This window comes from Podarcis bocagei, assembly GCF_964188305.1.
Source record: "Podarcis bocagei genome assembly, chromosome: 18".
In the NCBI taxonomy this organism is placed as follows: domain Eukaryota; kingdom Metazoa; phylum Chordata; class Lepidosauria; order Squamata; family Lacertidae; genus Podarcis; species Podarcis bocagei.
The window spans coordinates 2,419,208-2,444,349 of NC_138144.1; the positions used below are offsets into that span (position 1 = coordinate 2,419,208).

Sequence of the window (25,142 nt, forward strand, 5' to 3'; positions counted from 1 at the left end):
TTGGAACTATGCCCCCCACTCCGTCCAAGCTTCCGGATTGCAAAACCACCGCGAGTCGCCACGCTGGAGAGGTTTCAAAAACAGTTTCGAGGCGGCGGTTTTTTGGTGCGTTCCCAAAACCCCAGACATGAAACGTTTGGAAAGGGAGAGGGAAACAGAAAGAGAGAGAGGATTCTCTGCGGCGCGCGGAGGACGACGAGTTTGGAGAAGCATTTCCAGGAAGGAAAATTTTGGGAATGAGGAGGATGCTAATCTTCCCAATCCAGATGTTTAGGAGGGAGAGAGAAGAGGAGCGCCGCGCGTCGCCAGCTGCGCCGCCTCTCTCTCCCGTCGCGCGCAACTGGAGCGCACAGGCGTGCGCCACGACCCGGGAGGGCGCGTTATTGATGCTTCTCTTAACGATCCGGATTTGGCCGCATTCAGGCTGGCCCGGGGCGCAATACACTCCCCAGACACGTTACTGGCTGCCCTCGACACCGCCTCCCGTGGAGCTATGATTCAGACTGTTACAGACACCCTCACACACTTCACACAGAGAGAGAGAGAGACGCGGGGAGAGGAGAGACGGGGGTGCTCTTAAAACGGGGAGAAACACTCTCCCGGGAAGGCAGTGCCAAAGAGGACCCCGGATTATTCCCAAGCTAGGTGCCTGCCCTCTGCTGAGACTTCGCTCCTGCTTCGGAGAGACAAGAATCTGAACTTTCCTGGACGCTTCCAAATTTTCTTTTCCCCTGTGGATTTCTCTCCCTTGCGCCTCGCCATGAAGTTCTGCCTTCTGTTGCTGAGCGCGCTCTGCGCTGCCGGCGGGGACTCCCTCTCAGGTAAGCGCATTTTGGGGGGAATGGGGTGTCGGGCTTTAAGCAACACCCCCCCAATCTCCTTTTCCTTCCAGGTTTTAGGAGCCCAAGGAAACCCCGAGGTGGAATGGTTTCCCTGGCCTCCCCGGGGACAAGGGAACGCGGGTGTTCCCCAAGAACCCCGGCGCTTAGAACGTCGGGTGGGATGGGAAAGAGGGCGTCTGAGCATGTGCAGAGTGCGGGACTCAAGCAGGATCGCTGAACTAGTTTAAAAAATTTCTGACTCCCTAGAATGGATGTGGGTGGGCCAAATTATTATTATTATTATTAGTAGTAGTAGTAGTAGTCTGCGCTATTACATTATTATTATTATTATTATTATTATTATTATTATTATTATTATTATTAATACCCCGCCCATCTGGGAGGCTTCCAACAAAATATTAAAATACAGTAATGCATCAAACATTAAAAGCTTCCCTAAAATTAGAAATATCAAAAACACAAAAAATTAATCAATAACCAGCCGAAGCTTTTAGGGGATTGCAGAAGGCGACTGTGATGATTTTTTTTTTTTAAATAATAATTTTTATTGCGTTTTTTCCAAATTACAGATAGAGAAGAAAGAAAGGTGATAAGTCAAGGGATATGTTTTTAGTTGGGGGGTGGGGGGAGTTAAACTTATTTTAGTTCTGGTATGTTTACTCTCAACAGGGTTTGAAAAGGAGAGGATAAAATATGCCCTCCATCCATTTAAAATTGTTTTAAAAGCAAGAGGGGGTTAGGAATTAAAGAGTGGTTTTTAATGATGCCCCCCCCCGAGTTCTTGATTGTAAAAAATAAATAAATAAATAAATTATCAATAAGAAAAATAAATGACAGTGATTTAAGACTTTCGAAAAGCTGAAATAGACTAAAACCCGAATGAAACTTGCAGTGACTTTCTAAATATCTGGGGCAGCTCATCTAAACAGAAAATGTCTTCAGCGAGTGGCAGAAAGAGTATGGCGAATGCGCTTGCCTGATCTCAAGTGGCAGGGAGTTCCGAAGGTTTTCTCTAAAGCGATACAGCTGGGAAGTTTGGAAAGGAGCAATAGAATCGGAAGAGACCGTCTTGGTTTGTACACATTTGTGCTGCAAATGCATACCCCTCAGCTAGTTTGATGGCGTGTCATAGTGCCTTAGTGATCATGCGCATGGGGTTTCTGCGCATGTGCATTAAAGCATCGATTTTTTATTATTACTGTATTATTTTTTTACATGCCAGACAGATCTGGTTGGAGGATGGATGGCGGCTAACAGATTGAGGTTGAATCCTGACAAGACAGAAGTACTGTTTTTGGGGGACAGGGGGCGGGCAGGTGTGGGGGATTCCCTGGTCCTGAATAGGGCAACTGTGCCCCCGAAGGACCAGGTGCGCAGCCTGGGAGTCATTCTGGACTCACAGCTGTCCATGGAGGCGCAGGTTAATTCTGTGTCCAGGGCAGCTCCATCTGGTACGCAGGATGAGACCCTCCCTGCCCACAGACTGTCTCGCCAGAGTGGTGCATGCTCTGGTTATCTCCCCCTTAGACTACTGCCATGCGCTCTCCATGGGGCTGCCTTTGAAGGTGACCCGGAAACTGCAATTAATCCAGAATGTGGCAGCCAGACTGGGGACTGGGAGTGGCCGCCGAGACCACATAACACCGGTCCTGAAAGACCTACACTGGCTCCCAGGACGTTTCCGAGCACAATTCAAAGTGTTGGTGCTGAGCTTTAAAGCCCTAAACGGCCTCGGTCCAGTATATCTGAAGGAGCGTCGTCCAGCCGACTCTCATCCAGCCGACTCTCTGCGAAGTAGGAATCTTTTGTCCAATGTGGGGCTTGAAGCCACAATCCTGAGATTAGGAGCCTCCTGTATTTTTGCTGTTGCCCTGATCAAATAATTTAATTAAATGAAGAAGCCCCAAGTCCTGGGAGGAAGTAGACTTGGGATTTAGGGTTGCCGGCGATGGATCGGAGGGTTCTGAGCAGTTGAATCTGCGTGCTGATTTCCCCGTTTGCAAATTATGGGATGTTTTAAGCGAAAACATGCCTCCCTTCGGTGTTTGGGGAGGGGGGACTGGAATCCGAGCTCCTTAACCAGGTGGAGACGCTTCCTTTGAAGTGGGAAACTTAATCTTTCAACAGGGCTTACCTGCGGTCGAGACTCTTCTTCTGTTGAAATTGCACAAGACGTCCCTCTTTGATGGGAAGTGGGGGCCAAGTCAGACAGGCAGGCAGACAGACCTTCAGGCAAAATGCTTAATTTTTTTTTTATTTCCTCCACCCCCAGCAAAACGTCTAGAGTTTCAAGCTCTCTTTGGGGTTGAGAGTTTCCTGCGGCCAAAAGAGGGCTTCCAATAATAATAATAATAATAATAATAATAATAATAATAATAATAATAATAATAATAATAATAATAATAATAATTTATTTATACCCCGCCCATCTGGCTGGGTTTCCCCAGCAACTCTGGGCGGCTTCCAATCAAACACTAAAATACAATAACCTATTAAACATTAAAAGCTTCCCTAAACAGGGCTGCCTTCAGATGTCTTCTAAAAGTTTGGTAGTTCTTTTTCTCTTTGACATCTGGTGGGAGGGCGTTCCACAGGGCAGGGGCCACCATCGAGAAGGCCCTCTGTAATTCGGTTGAATTGCTAGCACATTATGCTCCTGCCCCTTTCCTGAATTAAAGGCATTTAGAACTGGGGAAACAGAAGTCCCCAGTGCGGATGATGCGGGTCAAATCCTATCGTAGAATCGAAAGGGTTGGACCCGTGAAATGCAGGAATTTTTTTCAGCCCTGTGTGGGACTCGAACCCGCAACCTTGAGATTAAGAGTGTCAGGCTCTGCCCACTGAGCTACCCATGTTGGAGGGGGAAGGAAGGGTTTTTTTTGGGGGGGGGGTTAGGCGCAGGGAGGCGATTGTGGTTCTACAGCCGCCCAAATACTGGGTGCTCTGCAAAGCCACCAGCTACAGTGGTGCCTCGCAAGACGAAATTAATTCGTTCCGCAAGTTTTTTCTTCTTGCGAGTTTTTTGTCTTGCGAAGCACGGTTTCCCATAGGAATGCATTGAAAATCAATCAATGCATTCCTATAGAAACCGCCTTCAGACCAGGTCCGGGGACAGTCTGTCCCCCGACCTCTTCTGAAGGCTGGGGGACGACGACAAGGGCTTTTCTTCCCACCGCTAGCCTTCAGAAGGCTGTTCTGAAGGCTGGCGGTGGGAAGAAAAGCCCTTCTCCCCACCTCCCGCCCCGCAAGCTCCGGGGACAGGAGGGCTTCGCTGCCGACCGCCAGCATTTTAAGATCGCCCGGGACAGCGGAGAAGTCTCCGCTGTCCCGGGAAGGCAGGCGGGGGGGGGGAGCAAAAACTTTTGCCCCCCGCCGGCCTTCAGAAGAGGTCCAGGACCTCTTCTGAAGGCCGGCGGTGGGCGAAAGTCTTTGCTCCCGACCGCCAGCATTTTAAAAGAGGTCCCCGGAGATTTCCCTATGGGCTTTCTTCTTGCGAAGCAAGCCCATAGGGAAATTCGTCTTGCGGAACGACTCAAAAACGGAAAACTCTTTCGTCTTGCGAGTTTTTCGTTTTGCGAGGCATTCGTCTTGCGAGGTACCACTGTATCTTAACATGCCCAGAGGCCCTGTGCCCTTAAACACCTAAGAAACCCCTCTCCGTGGCGGACAGCAACCCAGTCAGATGGGCAGGGTAATAATAATAATAATAATAATAATAATAATAATAATAATAATAATCTCTGAAAAAAGACCTTCCACCACCACCTCCCAAGGGAGCCCATTTCACCATCAAACAGCTCTTGCTATCAGAAAGCAATGTTGACATTGAGTCAGAAGCTCCCTCCTCGTAACTTGGAGCCACGAGTTCGAGTGCTACCCTCCAGAGAAGGAAACCAGCTTGCTGCCTTTCTCCGCGGCACAGCCCTGCAGTTGCTTGAGATTTAAAGGCACCATAAAACAACAGAATTGTAGAGTTGGAATGCGCCCCATTAGGTCCAGTCATGACCGACTCTGGGGTTGCGGCACTCATCTCGCTTTACTGGCCGAGGGAGCCAGCGTACAGCTTCCGGGTCATGTGGCCAGCAGGACTAAGCTGCTTCTGGCAAACCAGAGCAGCGCACGGAAACGCCGTTTACCTTCCCGCCGGAGCGGTACCTATTTATCTACTTGCACTTTGATGTGCTTTCGAACTGCTAGGTGGGCAGGAGCAGGGACCGAGCAACGGGAGCTCACCCCATCATTGCGGGGATTCAAACTGCCAACCTTCTGAACAGCAAGTCCTAGGCTCTGTGGTTTAACCCACAGCGCCACCCGTGTCCTTCTCCTACCGACAGAGAACTGTTAACAGAGAAATCTGAGGGCTCCCTTAGACAAAAAACAAGGACACCAGCCAGAAATACCAGAGCAAAACAGCAGCCAGTCGGCTTGGTCTTTATTGAAGACTGTCGCGACAGGACTCCCACCTGCCACCAGGTGGAACAAGATGGAAGCCCCGTACAAAAGAGAACCCCAACTTTTATTAGCTGCTAATCCCCATGTTACACCCCACAAACTACATCACTCATACATCACGGTTACATCATGAAAGCGGAGGTCTGGTGGCCGTAATCTGAGCATCCTGGACCCTGCCCCATGGTTCCCCTTGCCCTCCACCAAACACCCATCAAGTGAAACAAAAAAGATCTTTACATTTCCCTGTTTCCCAGCCAAGTTCATCACACCCTTTTGTCTCCATCTGGGTTTGTTATTTCTGGACTGGCTACCTGTCTGGCACTCAGGTATCAGGATGCCAGGGATTATCCCTCAGGCAGAGGGGCTGCTGAGGAGCTGAGCTCACATGTCTAGATGAATCTCTGAAGTTTTCCAGTGAGCCGGTACAGAGATCCACTGATCAGTGAATTCTGACATTTGGTATGTGCAGCAGAGGCCCTTTGAATAGATAGGAAGAAACTGCGATGAAGTGTTTTGTGGGGACAAAGCACAAAAGTCACAAAAGCGATCGTGCTGGTTTTGGTAGTGGGCTGCATGTGCGTGATATCTGCTGGAGGGGCAACCCCCCCCCAAAAAAAACACCTATACATAAATTCCTGCAACAGAACCTACATAAGGACTCTGTACAGGGAAAAAGGAGCTGTTTTTTTTCTTATAACACTGAGAAAGGGCACCTCTCCTGAACTGAGGAGCCTTGGGGGTGGGATGGGAAAGCTTCCCCCCCCCGCCGCCCTCTCCCTCCTGAAACGTGGGAGCGTCTGGGGCACCCCAGACAGGAATGGCCCGGGGGGCTTTGCTCTCCAAAAAAATGAACGATTCGTTCACCAGATTAAGGAACAAACAGCCTTTTGAATCGGCTGCCAGCTGGCTGGTTGCTTTGCCGCCGGCTGTCTTGGATAGTACTTTTTTCGGGGGGGGGGGCGGTTAGGTTTGAGGATGCCATCAGCACTGGGGGGGGGGTGGCGGGCAAATCAGAAGTCCCAGACAGACCTCACACGCTCAGGCCTGATCTTTCACTCCAAGAGCCAAACAAAGCACAGTTTGTCTGTCCAGGGGGTTTTTTTGGGGGGGTGAGGAAGAGATCAGGCTTGTTGTGGGTGGGGGGCAAGAATGAGGGGGTCAGCCCTCGCCAGCTTGTTTGGAAGGCCTGTGGCGAGCGAGGTCCCGGCAGGGTCATCCAACCCCCTGCAATGTCCGCCTGGGTCGGAACTCGAACCCAAGACCGTAAGATTCAGAGTCTAGTGCTCTGCGCTAAATTCGACAACTCCCAGACTAGAATTGCAACCTGTTGTCGCTTAACCAAAATTTATTGTTTTATATCAGGGGTCAGCAAATGTTTTCAGCAGGGGGCCGGTCCCCTGTCCCGCAGACCTTGTGGAGGGCCGGGCTATATTTTTTTTGGGGAAATGAACGAATTCCTATGCCCCACAAATAACCTAGGGATGCATTTTAAATAAAAGCGCACATTCTACTCATGTAAAAACGCCAGGCAGGCCCCACAAATAACCCAGAGGTTCATTTTAAATAAAAGGACACATTCTACTCATGTAAAAAACACACTGATTCCTGGACAATCCGCGGGCCGGTTTGAGAAGGCGATTGGGCCGGATCCGGCCCCCGGGCCTTAAGTTTGCCTACCCATGTTTTATATCATATCAGCTGATTTTTTTTTGTTAACGTCGAAGTATATCTACGAATAGCCAGTGATTCTTTTTTTTAATCATTTGTTCTGTGCAGAAATGCGCTTAAGATTTCGCTTCCCGGCTAGCTCTTCCAACCCCAAACGCCTAACCAAGTTTCTGGCCCTCATTGCCGTGAAATAAAAAGCTGGTTTTAAAAAGGACCGCCATGCAAAATAGGAACCCTAAGCACTTAGGGTATTTGATGATAGACTGCTCCTGAGAATGGAAGCTCCACGGAAAACTAGCTACTGGGAATAATAGGCGAATCCTGCTGATTGCTTGGAAAACCACAAAACGCCCTTACGCAAAGTCTGCCAATAGTCAAGGCCGTGAAAGTAGAACTTCTGTAGCCTAGCGCAGTCTATCTCCACTCTAGATCTCCTATGCCCTTTTAAAAATGTCTTTTTTTCTGGGGGCAGGGCGGGCTAGCGGGTTGTGGTTTTTATTTTTATGAGGTATTTTGTGGTTTCATATCTTGATTTTATTCTGTGAACTGCCCTGATACCCCTGGTTATAGGGTGGTATATACTGTATTTTTTGCTCTATAAGACTCACTTTATCCCTCCTGAAAAGTAAGGGGAAATGTGTGTGCGTCTTATGGAGCGAATGCAGGCTGCGCAGCTATCCCAGAAGCCAGAACAGCAAGAGGGATTGCTGCTTTCGCTGCGCAGCGATCCCTCTTGCTGTTCTGGCTTCTGAGATTCAGAATATATTTTTTCTTTGTTTTCCTCCTCCAAAAACTAGGTGCGCCTTGTGGTCTGGTGCGTCTTATAGAGCGAAAAATATGGTAAATAATCATCATCGTCAGAGCTTTTTTTCTTAAAAAATGTTTAGAGGTACTCTCATTTTGACTCAAGAAAACCACCATTTTATAGTTCAAACCGGGGGGAAATAAATACAGTAAATGGACAAAAGTACAAAGATTCACAAAATGTTTAGGGGTATGCGTACCCCTGGGTCCCCCCCCCAAAAAAGCACTGGTAATACAGTGGTGCCCCGCAAGACGAATGCCTCACCAGACGGAAAACTCGCTAGACGAAAGAGTTTTCCGTTTTGGAGGTGCTTCGCAAAACAAATTTCCTATGGGCTTGCTTCGCAAGACGACAATGTCTTGCGAGTTCCTGCTGGGTTTTTTTCCTCCCCCCCCTTTTTCTAAGCCGCTAAGCCGCTTATCAGCTGATCCGATCAGCAGATAAGCCGCTAAAAGCCGCTAATAGCGCTAATAGCTAATCCGTCAATGGGCTTGCTTCGCAAGACGAAAAAACCGCTAGACGAAGAGAATCACAGAACGGATTCTTTTCGTCTTGCGAGGCACCACTGTAATAGATATAAACATCAAGAGATGGTGAGTACAGATTGCTGGACTACTTAGGCCTGTAACAGCAGCCTCCTCCAATGTTCTTATGAAACCTCCAGACCCAGGATCAGTCTATCTGAACTCCTAGGTTATTTTATGGGCGTTTGGCCGCTGTGAGGCCAGGGTGCTGGTCTAAGCCACGTAAGCTGTCCAGTCATGTGGCGGTGAGTTCCGCGAGCTAACCGATCTCTTAAGAGCCGATATTCCGTTCTCACGGCCCCTTTTTCCCCAACAGGCGGTATCTGCTGGCTGCAGCAAGGGCGCGAGGCAAAATGCACGATGATCGTCCGGACCGGCGTGAGCTGGGAGGAGTGTTGCGCCAACGGCAGCACGGATATGGCCTGGTCGAACGCCTCGCACCCGGACAACAAGATCAGCCTCCTCCGGATCCTGGGGCTCGTGACCTGTCACCCTTGCAAAGGTAGAGGACCTTTCTTTTAAAAAAAAATTTTGCAAGGGGCCACCACTATGAAGGCGCCGCGGAAGCTGGGAGCCAGCAGTAGGTGGCGCCAGAGCAAAGGGGGAAAAGGCAGGCAAGTGGCCCTCTTTGGCCGAGGGCAGACTACAGCCGCAAATAAAACGTTTCAACTGTCTTTTATTTTCATTTTTAGAATCATTTTCATTTGGTTTTACGAAACAGAAAAATTACGACAAGGCCAGCTGCATAACCGTCTATTGAGATTTTTTCTAAATCTCCCGGCCTCCCACCATCGCATCTTCGACTGCAGATTATTTCATAATCCACATATTATAACTCTCCGTATTATCCATAGCACTTGCTCTTAAAATCCTGCTAATGTTTTTAATCTGCCTTGCAGCGGTCGTTTTGAAGTGTGTTTTAAGCGCATTATACTAATCTGACACTAGGTGGCGGTGGTGAGCTAATGGCAAATTCAATTTATATATATTTTTTGTTTTATTTTTTTTTTAAAAGCATCTTCACAGTCTTTTTATATATATATGCGTAGTTTCCACCCAAGTCTGGTTGGGCAGTACTGCGTTCGCCCCAATTTATCAGCCTTGACTGCGGCCACCACGAATGCAAGGAGACATATTGGTATAGCAACGTTGTCCATCAGTCCCCTAGCGCAGAGATCACTCCCCATTCAAGGAGGGCTGCTGTGTTTTAGGGCACAATATATCAATAATCCAAACACATACAGTATATAAAAGACTAAATTGAAGTAAAAAACTAGAGAACCACAACTAAATAAATCAGGCAACTTTAGACTTAGGCTTTAAGAATCTCAGGTGTTCCTTAACAATAGTTCAAAAACTATTCCCTGCCCCCTGGAATTTGCCCCAAAAAGCTCAACAGATTCTCACTGTTTGAAATATGCAGGAATCTTTGGCCCGCTGCGGGACTCGAACCCGCGACCGAGAGATTAAGAAGCTCCTGCCCTGAGCTGTCAGGAGGGGGGAAACCCTGGGGGGAAAAACCAATCTCAATAACTTTTGTATCTGAATTTTCACTGTTTGAAATATGGCAACCCTAGATTTGGCTCTTTGCGCCCTCCTTGCGGGGCAGGACTCTGCCGGGAAAACGGCGCTGCTTTTTCCCACCCCCAGACTTGCCTTGGGGGGGAGTGACATTCTCCCAGACAGCCAGAGAGAGCCCACCCACGTCTCCAAGTGGGGGACTGTGCGTCTTGCCCCCCTCCCATCTCCGCCAGACTTTTTTTGTTTTGCCCCGGGGTGCCCCTCCGACATAATGCACCCGTCTGTCTCCGGAGACTCTCCCTCCTTCCCCACAGACCGGAGGGGCTCCCCCCATCCCGCCTGCCTCCCCCAGACAGATCCTTCTCTCTCTCTGACTTGTTGTTTTCATGTCACGGAAGCCGGCGGAGGAACAGGGGCGTCTATTGTGTGAGAAAAAGCTCTCCGTGGAAAGTCCCCTCTCCTGCAAAAAGCAAGTTTTCGGGCTTGCCGCGAGCACATCGTTGCCAACCCCGGTTTTGCAGACCCTCCGACTTGTCCCAGGGGTGTCATGAGGACTGCAATCTTGCGTCGTTTTTAAGAGAAGCGTAGAATTTTAGGGAATACTTGGGTCGTTGACCCAGTGCAATGCAGGAATCACAACTGAAAAATCCCGGGCTCTTGGCCGCCTGACCTCTGCTTAAATACCAGACACCCCCCCCCCAGTGTCCCTATTTTCCAGGAATAGTTCTTGATTTTGAGAAGCTGTCCCAGTTTCTGATTTGCCCCGGAACATCCCGCTTTTCCTTAGGACGTCCCTATTTTCAGGGGAGAAACGTTGGAGGGGATGGAATAGGACATCCCTCTTTTCAGGGGAGAAACGTTGGAGGGGATGGAATAGGACGTCCCTATTTTCATGGGAGAAATGTTGGAGGGGATGGAATAGGACGTCCCTATTTTCACTGGAGAAACGTTGGAGGGGATGGAATAGGATGTCCCTATTTTCAAGGGAGAAACGTTGGAGGGGATGGAATAGGACGTCCCTATTTTCACTGGAGAAACGTTGGAGGGGATGGAATAGCACGTCCCTATTTTCAAGGGAGAAACGTTGGAGGGGATGGAATAGGACGTCCCTATTTTCACTGGAGAAACGTTGGAGGGGATGGAATAGGACGTCCCTATTTTCAAGGGAGAAACGTTGGAGGGGATGGAATAGGACGTCCCTATTTTCACGGGAGAAACATTGGAGGGGATGGAATAGGACGTCCCTATTTTCAAGGGAGAAACATTGGAGGGGATGGAATAGGACGTCCCTATTTTCAAGGGAGAAACGTTGGAGGGGACGGAATAGGACGTCCCTATTTTCACTGGAGAAACGTTGGAGGGGATGGAATAGGACGTCCCTATTTTCAAGGGAGAAACGTTGGAGGGGATGGAATAGGACGTCCCTATTTTCATGGGGAAAACGTTGGAGGGGATGGAGTTATCCGACCCCCGAGCCGTCTGAAGGCAATCCTGTATAGGGAAGGTATTTTTAAAAATGTTTAATGTTTTGTTACGTTTTCTATGTGTGTTGGAAGTTGCCCAGATTGGCTGGGGCAACCCAGTAAGATGTGTCGGGTATAAATAGTAAAATTATCATTATTTGAACAGGACGCCCCTATTCTCACCGGAGAAATGTCGGAGGGTACGATTTTGCTTCTCTCCATTTCCTTTTGCTTGCTGCGGCTTTTAATTTAAGTGCTCTGCCGTGCTTCGGATTAATAATAATAATAACCTTTCGATTCCTCCTTCCTCAGAGACCTGCGAAGGTGTGGACTGCGGTCCAGGAAAAGTCTGCAAAATGAAATACGGTCGCCCGCACTGCAGCTGCGCCCCAGATTGCTCCAACCTCTCCCGGAAACTTCAGGTGTGCGGATCCGATGGCTTCACCTACCGAGACGAATGCGAGCTTCTGACGGCAAAATGCAGAGGCCAACCCGACCTGGAAGTCATGTATCAAGGCCGGTGCAAAAGTAAGCTGGTCTCCCCGCTCCAAACTCCCATCTTCCAAAGTTTGACTAACAAAAAACAAAGGCACTCTAGTAACTATGGTTTGTTAAACCGAACCGCAAGTGGTCCGGCAGGTTATCGAACAAACCCTGGCTTGCGCCAATACCTTGGTTCTCAAACGTAATCCGTTCCAGGAGTCCGTTCGACTTTTGAAAAAATTCGAAAACCGAGAGATGGATTTCGGTTGGCTGCGGGAGCTTCCAGGGCCCAATCGGAAGCCGCGTCGGATGTTCGGCTTCCGAAAAACGTCCTCAAACCGGAACACTCACTTCTGGGTTTGCGGCGTTCGTTTAAAAGCCTGGGATGGATTAATCCGTTCTGCATTCCTTTCTATGGGAAAGCAGCATGCCTTGGTTTTGGAATGCTTTGGTTTTGGAACGGACCTCCGGAACGGATTAAATTTGAGAACCAAGGTACTGCTGTATTGAGTAGAATTTCATGACAGAAAGCGGCGACATCTCGCCCAAAGTTCCAGCTGATCTTGATCCTTGGACTACTGCCATGTGCTCTCTGTGGGGATACCTTTGAAGGTGACCCAGAAACTACAACTAATCCAGAATGCGGCAGCTAGACTGGGGACTGGGAGCGACAACCGAAACCACAGAACACCGGTCCTGAAAGACCTACATTGGCTCCCAGTACGTTTCTGAGCACAATTCAAAGGGTTGGTGCTGACCTTGAAAGCCCTAAACGGCCCATTATACCCGAAGGAGCGTCTCCACCCCCATCGTTCTGCCCGGACACTGAGGTCCAGCTCCAAGGGCCTTCTGGCGGTTCCCTCCCTGTGAGAAGTGAGGTTGCAGGGAACCAGGCAGAGGGCCTTCTCGGTGGTGGCACCCTCCCTGTGGAACGCCCTCCCATCAGATGTCAAAGAGAACAACAACTACCAGACTTTTAGAAGACATCTGAAGGCAGCCCTGTTCAGGGAAGCTTTTAATGTTTGATGCATTATTGTATTTTAATATTTTGTTGGAAGCCGCCCAGAGTGGCTGGGGAGGCCCGGCCAGATGGGCGGGGTATAAATAATAAATCATTATGATTATTATTATTTCTCTGATGTCTGTGTGCGTGTGTCCCCTTGTTCAGAATCGTGCTCCACTGTGGTGTGTCCCGGGACCCACACGTGTGTCGTGGACCAGACCGCCAGCGCCCACTGCGTCATGTGCCGGGCCGCCCCTTGCCCGGACCCCACCGACATCGACCATGCGATCTGCGGGAACAACAACGTCACGTACCCCTCCACCTGCCACCTCCGTAGAGCCACCTGCTTCCTGGGGCGGTCCATCGGCGTCCGACATTACGGAAGCTGCGCAGGTAGGTTTCACCCCGGGGTCAGGACCTGAAACTCTGTTTGGCAGAGCTCCAGCCCCAGTGTGCCTAGGGTCTCAAACCTCGGCGAGTTAGGCGTTTCCCCTGCAGGATAATAATAATAATAATAATAATAATAATAATAATAATTATTATTATTATTATTATTATTATTACCGTATTTTTCGCTCTATAACCTGCACCCGACCATAACACGCACATAGTTTGTAGCGGAGGAAAATCTGTAGGCATGCCACCCGTAGGCATTCCCTCCATAACACGCACAGACATTTCCCCTTACTTTCTAGGAGGAAAAAAGTGAGTGTTATGGTGCAAAAAATACGGTATTATTATTATTATTATTATTATTATTATTATTATTATTATTATATCCCGCCCATCTGGCTGGGTTTCCCCAGCCACTCTGGGCAGCTTCCAACAAAACACTAAAATACAATAACCTATTAAACATTAAAAGCTTCCCTAAACGGGGCTGCCTTCAGATGTCTTCTAAAAGTCTGGTAGTTGTTGTTCTCTTTGACATCTGGTAGGAGGGCGTTCCACAGGGCGGGCGCCACCACCGAGAAGGCCCTCTGCCTGGTTCCCTGTAACTTGGCTTCTCGCAGTGAGGGAACCGCCAGAAGGCTCTCAGCGCTGGACCTCAGTGTCCGGGCTGGACGATGGGGGTGGAGACGCTCCTTCAGATATACTGGACCGAGGCCGTTTAGGGCTTTCAAGGTCAGCACCAACCCTTTGAATTGTGCTTGGAAACGTCCTGGGAGCCAATGTAGGTTTTTCAGGACCGGTGTTATGTGGTCTCGGTGGCTGCTCCCAGTCACCAGTCCAGGTTGTAAGTTCTTTGTGGGCAGAGAGTGACTTCTGCATTCGTCGCCCACCCTGACGGTGCCCTTCTGTGCAAATCCTGAATCTTGCCCTCTCCTCTTTTGATTTCTCCCTTAGCCCCGAACCGATACCCGCTGGACACAGATGAAGCCGAGGAAAACTACATCTGAACCCGCCTTTGTGGTCTATGCGACTCCCGACGACACGCTGGGGCATTATCTGTTAACGATGTACAGACCGTATATATCTGATATTTATTAAGACCAAAAGACGACAACAGCCTTATTTATATATATATATATAGACAGATAGATAGATATCTCGGCTGATGTAACCCAAGCATATCTGCCCCAGTTTTTACTCCTCCTTCTTCTTTTGGACACCCCCCACTCTGCAGAATTCTCCTCCAATAGTGCGGAGGGAGATCTACTCCACATTGTGAGAGCGAGTGGCAAGCCGGGACTGCAGTTCTTGAGGTCTAGCAGCTTAGCTCAGATCAGTATGGGGTTCTCTGCTCTCTGCTTGCCTCTCAGCGACACCCTATCCCTGCCCTACGATCCTTTCTCTGTGCTGAGCGGAAAATTCAGGCCCCGCCCCGACTCCCAAAGCTGCGCCGTTTGTTAACATCCCGTTGCTGACTCTTCCCATAAACATTCCGTGACATCACAGGGATCAAGCCAATAGGCACACTTTGGGGCGGGAACTCACCCGGACAAATTACCAGTTTTTAGCCTTTAAAAATATATATATACGTATATATCTCTCTCTAATTTAAATTCACCACTATGGTCACACCGAGTGCCTCATAAGCTGGGTGTTGTTTTTGTTGTTGTTTTTATAAAATATGTTGCTTCTTGTTCTCTTTCTACGTTTTTTTAAAAAGCCTATTTTCTATAAAAACAAAAAGAAAAAAATACTTTTGTGTCCCGATCTTTTTACACGCTTCTTTTACCTGACGGATTATTATGATGATGATTATTAATGATTGGTTGAAATTAAATTTATCCACGGTCCTTCACCCAAAGATCACCAAGTGGTTTGCAACACAATCTCAGTTATAACCAGCCTTTCCTCTAAGTTAAAATAGCAGGAGGCGAACGACAGATTAAAACCCACAGCAACTTTCTAAATGTATTTATAAGATGGGCAAGCATTTCTAAACAAAAACGTGGCTTTTTTTGGCAGGTGCCGGAAAGAGGACCCTGAGGACGCCTGCCTGATATCCAGTGGCAGGCAGTTCCAAAGTTTAGGCTGGCAGGAAAACAGGCTGGCTCGCTGTTTGAGGAATGTATCCAGCTATATTAGGCATTGATATGGATGCAGCTGTGTTAGTCCTAGCTATTAGCTTCAGTGGGATTACTCTGAGGAGAAGCTAGCGTTAGGCCCCATTTGATTCACTCGCCTGTAATTTGGGGTGTGTGTGAAGAAGGAAGGAAGGAAGGAAGGAAGGAAGGAAGGAAGGAAAGAAAGAAAGGAGAGAGAGAGGAAGGAAGGAAGGAAGGAAGGAAGGAAGGAAGGAGAGAGAGAGAGAGAGAGAGAGAGAGAGAGAGGAAGGAAGGAAGGAAGGAAAAGAGAGAGAGAGAGAGAGAGAGAGAGAGAGAGAGAGAGAGAGAGAGAGAGGAAGGAAGGAAGGAAGGAAGGAAGGAAGGAAGGAGAGAGAGGATGGAAGGAAAGAAAGAAGGAAGGAAGGAGAGAGAGAGGATGGAAGGAAAGAAAGAAGGAAGGAAGGAAGGAAGGAAGGAAGGAAGGAAGGAAGGAAGGAAAGAAAGAAAGAAAGAAAGAAAGAAAGAAAGAAAGAAAGAATGCTATGTTGGACATGGTCTAATCCAGGGGTAGGCAAACTAAGGCCCGGGGGCCAGATCCAGCCCAATTGCCTTCTCAATCCGGCCTGCGGACGGTCCGGGAATCAGCATGTTTTCACATGAGTAGAATGTGTCCTTTTATTTAAAATGCATCTCTGGGTTATTTGTGGGGCATAGGAATTTGTTCATGTTTTTCCCCCAAAATATAGTCCAGCCCCCCACAAGGTCTGAGGGACGCTGGACCGGCCCCCTGCTGAAAAAGGTTGCTGACCCCTGGTCTAATCTGTTTGCTGGAAACGGTACGACTGTGATTTCCAATTTGGGGCCTGTTTATTTGTATCACAAAACTTACACACCGCTTGATTGCAAACAAGGAAAACCTCAAGGAAACAATAAAACCATCAGTTTGAAACATCAGCAGCAACAATCAAAGACTTTCCAAAAAAAGTTACAGTAACAGACTAAAAAACAGATCAAAACTCTCATCAGCTTTCTGATGCGGGCAGGCTTCTCCGAAAAAAGTGTTAACGGGTGCCAAAAAGAAAACTGCGAAGGCTGACATCAATAGGCAGGGAGTTCCAAAGGTTTAAAAAAATAAATGAGAGGGCACTGTTTATAGAAATGCAGCTATTTTGTTGTTGGCACCCGTCTGTCTCGAGAGACGACGTTTCGAAGTTTTTCTGTGAGAGGGTTTCTTAGGTGTTTAAGGGCATGGGATGACAAGTGGGCCTCTGGGCATGTTAAGATCGCTGGCGGCTTTGCAGAGCACCCGGTATTTGGGCGGCTGCATAACCGCAATCGCCTCCCTGCGCACTGAAACCCCAAACTCCTGCCAGCATGGGCAGAGCCTGGGACTCTGAATCTCAGGGTTGCGGGTTCAAATCCCGCATGGCGTGGGGAAAAAAATCCTGGATTGTAGGGGGTCAGGATGGATGACCCTTGGGGGACCCATCCTCTACAATTCTATGATTCGAGGAGATGGGTGATGACGGCACGGGGTTTAGGCTTAATGAGGTCCTAAGCTGCTGAAGGTAACGGGGCCCTTTCTATGTCCAGCTGTCCTTTGTCAAGAACAAATTGTCGCTGTTTTTTGTGTCGATATACTGCGGGTATAGGGCAGTATATAAATGCTTAGAAGAAGAAGAATCGCGGGTATAGGGTAGTATATAAATGCAAATAATAATAATAATAATAATAATAATATTAATGTGAATTGCGGGTATAGGGCAGTATATAAATGCTTAGAAGAAGAAGAATCGCGGGTATAGGGTAGTATATAAATGCAAATAATAATAATAATAATAATAATAATAATAATAATAATAATAATAATAATGTGAATTGCAGGTATAGGGCAGTATATAAATGCTTAGAAGAAGAAGAATCGCGGGTATAGGGTAGTATATAAATGCAAATAATAATAATAATAATAATAATAATAATAATAATAATAATAATGTGAATTGCGGGTATAGGGCAGTATATAAATGCTTAGAAGAAGAAGAATCGCGGGTATAGGGTTGTATATAAATGCAAATAATAATAATAATAATGTGAATTGCGGGTATAGGGCAGTATATAAATGCTTAGAAGAAGAAGAATCGCGGGTATAGGGTAGTATATAAATGCAAATAATAATAATAATAATAATATTAATGTGAATTGCGGGTATAGGGCAGTATATAAATGCTTAGAAGAAGAAGAATCGCGGGTATAGGGTAGTATATAAATGCAAATAATAATAATAATAATAATAATAATAATAATAATAATAATAATAATAATAATAATATTAATGTGAATTGCAGGTATAGGGCAGTATATAAATGCTTAGAAGAAGAAGAATCGCGGGTATAGGGTAGCATATAAATGCAAATAATAATAATAATAATAATAATAATAATAATAATAATAATAATAATAATAATAATGTGAATTGCGGGTATAGGGCAGTATATAAATGCTTAGAAGAAGAAGAATCGCGGGTATAGGGTAGCATATAAATGCAAATAATAATAATAATAATAATAATAATAATAATAATAATAATAATAATGTGAATTGCGGGTATAGGGCAGTATATAAATGCTTAGAAGAAGAAGAATCGCGGGTATAGGGTAGCATATAAATGCAAATAATAATAATAATAATAATAATAATAATAATAATAATAATAATAATAATGTGAATTGCGGGTATAGGGCAGTATATAAATGCTTAGAAGAAGAAGAATCGCGGGTATAGGGTAGTATATAAATGCAAATAATAATAATAATAATAATGTGAATTGCGGGTATAGGGCAGTATATAAATGCTTAGAAGAAGAATCACGGGTATAGGGTAGCATATAAATGCAAATAATAATAATAATAATAATGTGAATTGCAGGTATAGGGCAGTATATAACAGCTAATAATAATAAGAATAACAGGAAGAAGGAGGAATCGCGGATATAGGGCGGTATCTCAATGCAATTAATAAGAATTAAATTAAAAATAGCAATTAAATGTGTGCTGCTTTGAGGGGTGTTAAGAATATATATATATATATATTATATATATTTATTTTATATTTTATTTTATTTTATATTATATTATTTTATTTTATTTTATATTTATTTTATATATTTTATAAATATTATATATATTTATATATATATAAAACCATGCATGTTGAACCCGGAAACTTCCCACCCAAAGGAGAGGCCTCCGCTCTGCTCTTTTCATAGCTCTGCGGTCCTAGTAGAGGGAGTGGGCGGGGCGACGTCTGTGACGCCAGGCCGCAGGTGGGCGTGGCTTAGCGAGAGAGGGCGAGAGGCGTGCGTGCTGCGCGCGACGTCGCTCGGATCCGGCGGGTGGGCGGGGCGACGTCTGTGACGCCGGGCCGCAGGTGGGCGTGGCTTAGCGAGAGAGAGAGAGAGAGGGCGAGAGGCGCGCGTGCTGCGCGCGGCGTCGCTCGGACCCGGCGGGTGGGCGGGGCGACGTCTGTGACTTCAGTAGGAGGTGGGCGTGGCTTAGCGAGAGAGGGAGAGAGGTCTGCGTGCTGCGCGCGGCGTCGCTCGGATCCGTGGGCGGGGCGACGTCTGTGACGCCAGGCCGCAGGTGGGCGTGGCTTAGCGAGAGTGTGAGGGGAGGCTCAGAAGGAGGAAGAGGCGGCGGCGCCGGAAGTCGCCCGTGGGAGCTCGGCTTCCGCTTCCGGCCTGGGCGCTTCCTGTCTCTCTCTTTCTTTCCGTTCGGCGAGGCAGGAGGTGCAGCAGGAGGGCCGCGTGGAGGGTGGGTGGCCTCGCCTCGGACGCCTGGGTCCCTTTCGCCCCTTTCATTTCGGGAGGGGGGGGAGGCGGGAGGCGTCTTCGTCCTTTTGTGTATTTAATTGTAATTTACTTTAAAAAAAATTAATAATAATTATCATATACTTTTGAATTCTTGTCTCCTCGCCTCGGACGCCTGGGTCCCTTTCATTTCGGGAGGGGTTTTCGTCCTTTCGTGTATTTAATTATCAATTTTTAAATTATTATTATTATTTTTAAAAAAACATCATTTTTTAAATTAATATTATTTTTTTAAATTATCTTTTTCTAAATTAATTAAATTAATTAATTATCTTAATTATCTTAATTAATTATCTTTTTCTAAATTAATATTATTTTTTTAAATTACCTTTTTTCTAAATTATCCTTTGCCTTTTTTTAAAAAAAAATTATCATTTACTTTTGAATTCTTGTCTCCTCGCGAGTCGGGCAGCCTTTGCGGATAATCTCCTTTCTCTCCCCCTCTGAGAGGGCTTTGTATCTGGGGCCATTTCTGGGTTTTATGTCATATTCACAATTTACGCTACATTTATAAGGTCTAGCCGGCCCTGAATGGGAAACCCGGACTTCGAAAGTCATCTAATCTCCCTTGCTGTATTATATTGTATTGTTGAATTAGTGTTTTTATGGAGCAGTCAAGTAATTTCGTTGTCCCCGAAGGGGGCAATGACAATAAAGATATTATTATTATTATATTAACAATTTACGCTACATTTATAAGGTCTAGCCGCCCCGAGACCGGTCTTGGCTGGGTAGGGCGGGGTATAAATAAAAATTTATTATTATAATAATAATTGTGCGTTTTATAGTGAAAGGAAGAGAGAGAGAGAAAATATAACATAAATTATGAATAGGACATAAAACCCAGAAACAGACAAGGATATACTATACTATATATGTATATTTGTGTGTGTGTGTGTGTGTGTGTGTGTGTGTGTGTGTGTATATATATATATATATATATATATATATATATATATATATAATAAATATGACATAAAACCCCAAAACGGAAAAGGTATTTATGTGTATATATATATATGTATACACCTACATCCACACCTTACATTTCGCCTCTTCTCATAATACGCATGCAGTATTGAGAAAGACTCTCGATACAGCTGCTTTTCTGCATTCTGTTTCATTTTATTCATGTCTGTAAATTACAAAGCGTCCTATATTTGTTTTATATCCATCCACCCACCCACCCGTGTGTCTATACACACACACACACGAAAAACCACCCAATTTTTTGGGGACACAGATATAACCTATTGTGTTTGCGCTGTGCTTTTTATACATTGCCATCTGAACCTTCAGTGGTTTGAAGGGCTGGTGGTTAAATCTTATAAAGGTAATGGATTTGGTTTGTTCAGTGGGGGCTTACTCCCAGGTCAGCAAGCAGGGGATCTCAGCCTTTAAAGCAGTTTGATTTTGTTTAGGCCCTCCCCCAATATTGCTCACAACCATTATTGTGTCATTATTGGGCAGGGGGCATAACATGGTAATATTCAATGCAGGATTTTAATATATAGGTTCCCATCTCTGCCTGAGGACACAAATGCCATGCATATTTGCTTAAGCGCTGTGTGCCTCTGAATTTACCAGGAGGGTTTAAGGAAGTCCCTCTCTGCTTCACTTCTCCACATCTGTGAAGTGGCGATCCTGATATTGATTTGGTTTAACCACTGCTTCTCTTCCCCCTCTTCAGGTGACGCTCAACTGCCAGGATGCAGATTTTTGTGAAGACCCTGACGGGCAAGACCATCACCCTTGAGGTGGAGCCTAGCGACACGATCGAGAATGTCAAGGCGAAAATCCAGGATAAGGAAGGTGAGAGTGGTTGAATCTGTTGGGGGTGCCAGAGCGTCCCAGGGACTGCGGCTTTTTCAGAGTGTCGGGCTTGCAGAGGGGCCTGCAAAAGATTCAGTTAAAAGCAAGATCGTCTCTGCCCATAGGCAGAAAAAACAGGAGGGCAAAGGGGGAGAATTCGAACTCGGGCACCAATTCTTAAAATTATTCTTCTCGTCTCATAATAACCAGCTGGCATAGTTCAGGGGAGGAAAAGTAGAGCTGATGGAGTGAGGAGAGCTTGGTTTTTTTTGGGGGGGGGCATTTTATAGAGTAGTTCAGATATATTAATATCATTTGTCAGCACGCATAGATCAGGGCAAGCCCAACTTTTCATACCAGGTGGGGCTACAATGCTACAGTGGTACCTCAGAGGTCAAACAGAATCCGTTCCAGAAGTCCGTTCAACTTACAAAACGTTTGGAAACCAAGGCGCTGCTTAATTATCTATTATTATATTCTAAAAACATAATTATTATCTCCCTCCCCTTGAATGTTGCTAAGGGCTGCCTAATAGGGCAGGTTAGGCCACCCTGATACAGATAGTTAGGTATAGTAAAGTTTTAAAAGTGTGTGTGCGTGTGTGTATAATTGTTTGTATACAATTACAACAGCAGGCAAGAATTTTAAGAAACAATAAACTAAACTGTAAAGTAGGAATGCAGAATGAGCACAGTGCCACATGGGTTAAAATAAAGCGCTGGTAAAATACTGTTGGGACGCGGGTGGTGCTGTGGGCTAAACCACAGAGCCTAGGACTTGCCAATCAGAAGGTCGGCGGTTTGAATCCCCACGACGGGGTGAGCTCCCGTTGCTCGGTCCCTGCTCCTGCCCACCTAGCAGTTTGAAAGCACATCAAAGTGCAAGTAGATCAGTAGGTACCGCTCCGGCGGGAAGGTAAACGGCATTTCCGTGCGCTGCTCTGGTTCGCCAGAAGCGGCTTAGTCCTGCTGGCCACACGACCCGGAAGCTGTACGCTGGCTCCCTCGGCCAGTAAAGCGAGATGAGTGCCGCAAGCCCAGAGTCGACCACGACTGGACCTAATGGTCAGGGGTCCCTTTACTTTTAAAATGATGTTAACACGCAGGAATATATTTCCTGCCAAGGAAAGGTCATAGCTCAGTTAGCAGGACACCTGTTCTGCATGCAGAATGTCTCCGTTTTAACCTCCCCAACGGCTTCTGAAATCCTGGAGAACTTTTGCCAGTCGAGGCAGACAGTAGCAAGCTAGTTCACCCAACGTCCTAGCTTAGAACAAGGCAGATTCCTGTACTGTATTGCTTCTTCAGAACCGTGAGGACTAGAATCTGGCTTTGTTGATATAGAGGAAGAGCCTGAAACCTTGGAGACCCTCTGCCAGCCAATCCTGGGCTGGTGGGTCTGACTCTGCACAGGGCTCTCCTACGTTCCTGCGGGCGGGATTTTCATAACATCTCCTTTTGCAGGAATCCCTCCTGATCAGCAGCGTCTGATCTTCGCAGGGAAGCAGCTGGAAGACGGCCGCACGCTCTCCGATTACAACATCCAGAAAGGTACATTTCTGGGGCGGAGAACACCCCACCCTGGCCCCCTTCTGCCACACAAGACGGCAAAACCTATTTGGCGTTTCGCAACTTTCTGACTAGTTGCAGGGCCTTAGCCAGACCTAGCAGAGTAAACACAGAGTTCACGAAAGCAATTGGCAACTTGGCTGCAGACAGGATGGACGAAGCAGGAACCAGGAACTTGTAGTTAGGTGTTTATTATATACAGTGGACTATTTACAGGAACAGGACGCGGGTGGCACTGTGGGTTAAACGACAGAGCCTAGGAGTTGCCGATCAGAAGGTCGGTGGTTCGAATCCCCGTGACTGCGTGAGCTCCCATTGCTCCATCCCTGCTCCTGCCCACTAGCAGTTCAAAAGCACGTCAAAGTGCAAGTAGATAAATAGGTACCACTCCAGCGGGAAGGTAAACGGCGTTTCTGTGCGCTGCTCTGGTTTGCCAGAAGCGGCTTAGTCCTGCTGGCCACATGACCTGGAAGCTGTACGCCGGCTCCCTCAGCCAATAAAGCGAGATGAGCGCCGCAACCCTAGAGTCGGTCACGACTGGACCTAATGGTCAGGGGTCCCTTTACCTTTACCTTATTTAAAGGAACAGAACAGAACACTGATCTTGACATCAGCTCTCATATACACGACTCACAACTCTCAACCTCCAACTCCTACAGTGACACACTGAACCACTGAACTAACAGTTAGTAGGCCATTAATTATCACTCCCGTGAGAGAGCTTGACCAATCATGGAGCTGTCTCCATGCCGCTGTATGACCAGGCAGACTTACTCCTTCACATGACCTCTTGGCTGTCTGCCAAACCTTAATCGACTCTGTGTGAGTAGCTGCACATATTCAGATTCCCAACATTATTATTATTATTCCCAAAAATGAAAAATTACAAACATCAAAGTCAACATCCATATTCATTTTCTAACATAAACCTATTACATAATTAAATTAAAATATGTCTAATTGCTCTAAACTTCTCTCTGCTGTATGCAAATGCAACACAGTTATAAATTTTATATTAAAGCTTTTATATTATAAATAATACTTCAAATTCCCCTATACCTCCCGTTCCGTTCCCCTTCACCCATGTGTGATCTCATTTTATTTTATTTTATTACTTCTTCCGTCGTGTTGTGTTACAAGACTGCAGTCTCGCTGCGCTCCTTTCCGCAGGACTCTGCCTAACTCCTGATGTTCCCCCATAACTGGCGACTCTGATTTAGAATTCCTGGGGTCCCCGTGAAGCTGGGTTTCTAGGCTGGCTGCCCCCAGTCCCCCCCCCCAAAAAACACACACCCCCGAAACACCAGTATAGGACCTGCTAATCTTGCTTTCCCCCCTTCCCCTGCCTAGAATCCACTCTCCACCTTGTTCTTCGTCTCCGCGGGGGGATCATCGAGCCCTCTCTTCGCCAGCTGGCCCAGAAATACAACTGCGACAAGATGATTTGCCGCAAGTAAGTTGTCTGGGTGGGTGGGTGGGTTGCTTGCCGGGACGGATCCTTATCCTCTCATCTGGAGCCTCACTGTTTCTGCGCTCTTCCCATTCCAGGTGTTACGCCCGCCTCCACCCCCGGGCCGTCAACTGCCGCAAGAAAAAGTGCGGCCACACCAACAACCTGCGCCCCAAGAAGAAGGTCAAGTAGACCGAGTACGCGGCGGGGCGTCTCTCTCTCTCCCCCCCCCCCTCGGTCCCTCCCCAAATCTGGGTATCGTGCTACTTTGCCGAAACGTGCTAACACCTGTTCCTTCTGGGCATTTGTTTCTTGCCCATTAGAATAAAGCTTCCATTGCACCAAGCAAAGCGTGTGTCTGTCTCTTAAATGGTTTGCTTGGACCAGTTGCCGAGCCCAGATCCTCCGCCGATACGATAATCTTTGTTGTCATTGTCCCGTACAGAACAACGAAATTGAAAAATCTACATCAGGCATTCAGAAACCAACAAGCCTATCCCAGCCTGTTTAGCCTCCTAAAAACCTCTGATACCCTATTTTTAAATACACTATACTCCCATAGAGACTGCGTTTAAAATCAAAATCGCATTTGGATAGACACTGTTTCTCAGATGGCTAGTCCTGGTCTTTATAACCCTATATACCTTCTTCCAGAAGGCAGAAGCTGAAAGAGATCATTTCCGGGGTGCGCACTATCCTGCGCTATCTCTGCAGCTTTCTTGTGGCACCTGGAAGCGTAGATTTGATCCAAGGTGGGAAGAGTGCGCCCAGTTATTCTCTCCGCAGTCTTTACAACCCTGGACAGCATTGTTTTTTCCCTGACTGTGCAGCTCCCAAACCACACACAGAAACCATAAGTTAATACACTCTCCATAGTACAATGGTGAAATGCCATCAATAGGTCCTTTGAGAGATCGTTTTTCCGGAGGATTCTCAGAAAATATAGCCTCTGCTGTGCTCTCTTCATCGGGTCTTTGCTGTTTTCTCCCCAGGTTAGGTCATCTCTCAACTCCATTCCCAGAAATGAAAACACCGGTGATTATTCCTGAGAGTTGCAGGCATGTGTGAATGCTGTTTTTTAATCGTCTGAACCAGGGATAGGGGAATCTGTGGCCCACCAAGACGGTTTAATTTGGGGGATGTTTCACCCCCCAAAATTCAGCCACTCGCTGTTTTGAGGGCGAAGTTCGA

At 46.8% G+C, this 25,142-nt stretch overlaps 2 protein-coding genes across 3 annotated transcripts; both read left to right on the top strand.

The window, feature by feature from the left end:
• Positions 1 to 338: 338 nt before the first annotated feature.
• On the top strand, positions 339 to 14,907 carry FSTL3 (follistatin like 3). Its single transcript, XM_081178040.1, has 5 exons — positions 339 to 821; positions 8,608 to 8,793; positions 11,588 to 11,803; positions 12,927 to 13,154; positions 14,109 to 14,907. Exons 1-5 carry the CDS (start codon positions 761 to 763, stop codon positions 14,159 to 14,161), a joined length of 744 nt encoding a protein of 247 aa, XP_081034166.1. The 5' UTR covers positions 339 to 760; the 3' UTR covers positions 14,162 to 14,907.
• Positions 14,908 to 18,909: 4,002 nt separating this feature from the next.
• Positions 18,910 to 24,301, top strand: UBA52 (ubiquitin A-52 residue ribosomal protein fusion product 1). 2 transcript variants are annotated; one of them, XM_081178140.1, is made up of 5 exons: positions 18,910 to 19,065; positions 20,812 to 20,933; positions 22,397 to 22,483; positions 23,852 to 23,954; positions 24,050 to 24,301. In XM_081178140.1, the coding sequence occupies exons 2-5, from the start codon at positions 20,831 to 20,833 to the stop codon at positions 24,141 to 24,143; spliced, it is 387 nt and encodes a 128-aa protein (XP_081034266.1). In that variant the 5' UTR covers positions 18,910 to 19,065; positions 20,812 to 20,830; the 3' UTR covers positions 24,144 to 24,301. The 2 variants fall into 2 exon arrangements, with proteins under 2 accessions (XP_081034266.1, XP_081034267.1); XM_081178141.1 differs by having other exon boundaries at positions 18,943 to 19,040.
• Positions 24,302 to 25,142: the final 841 nt, after the last annotated feature.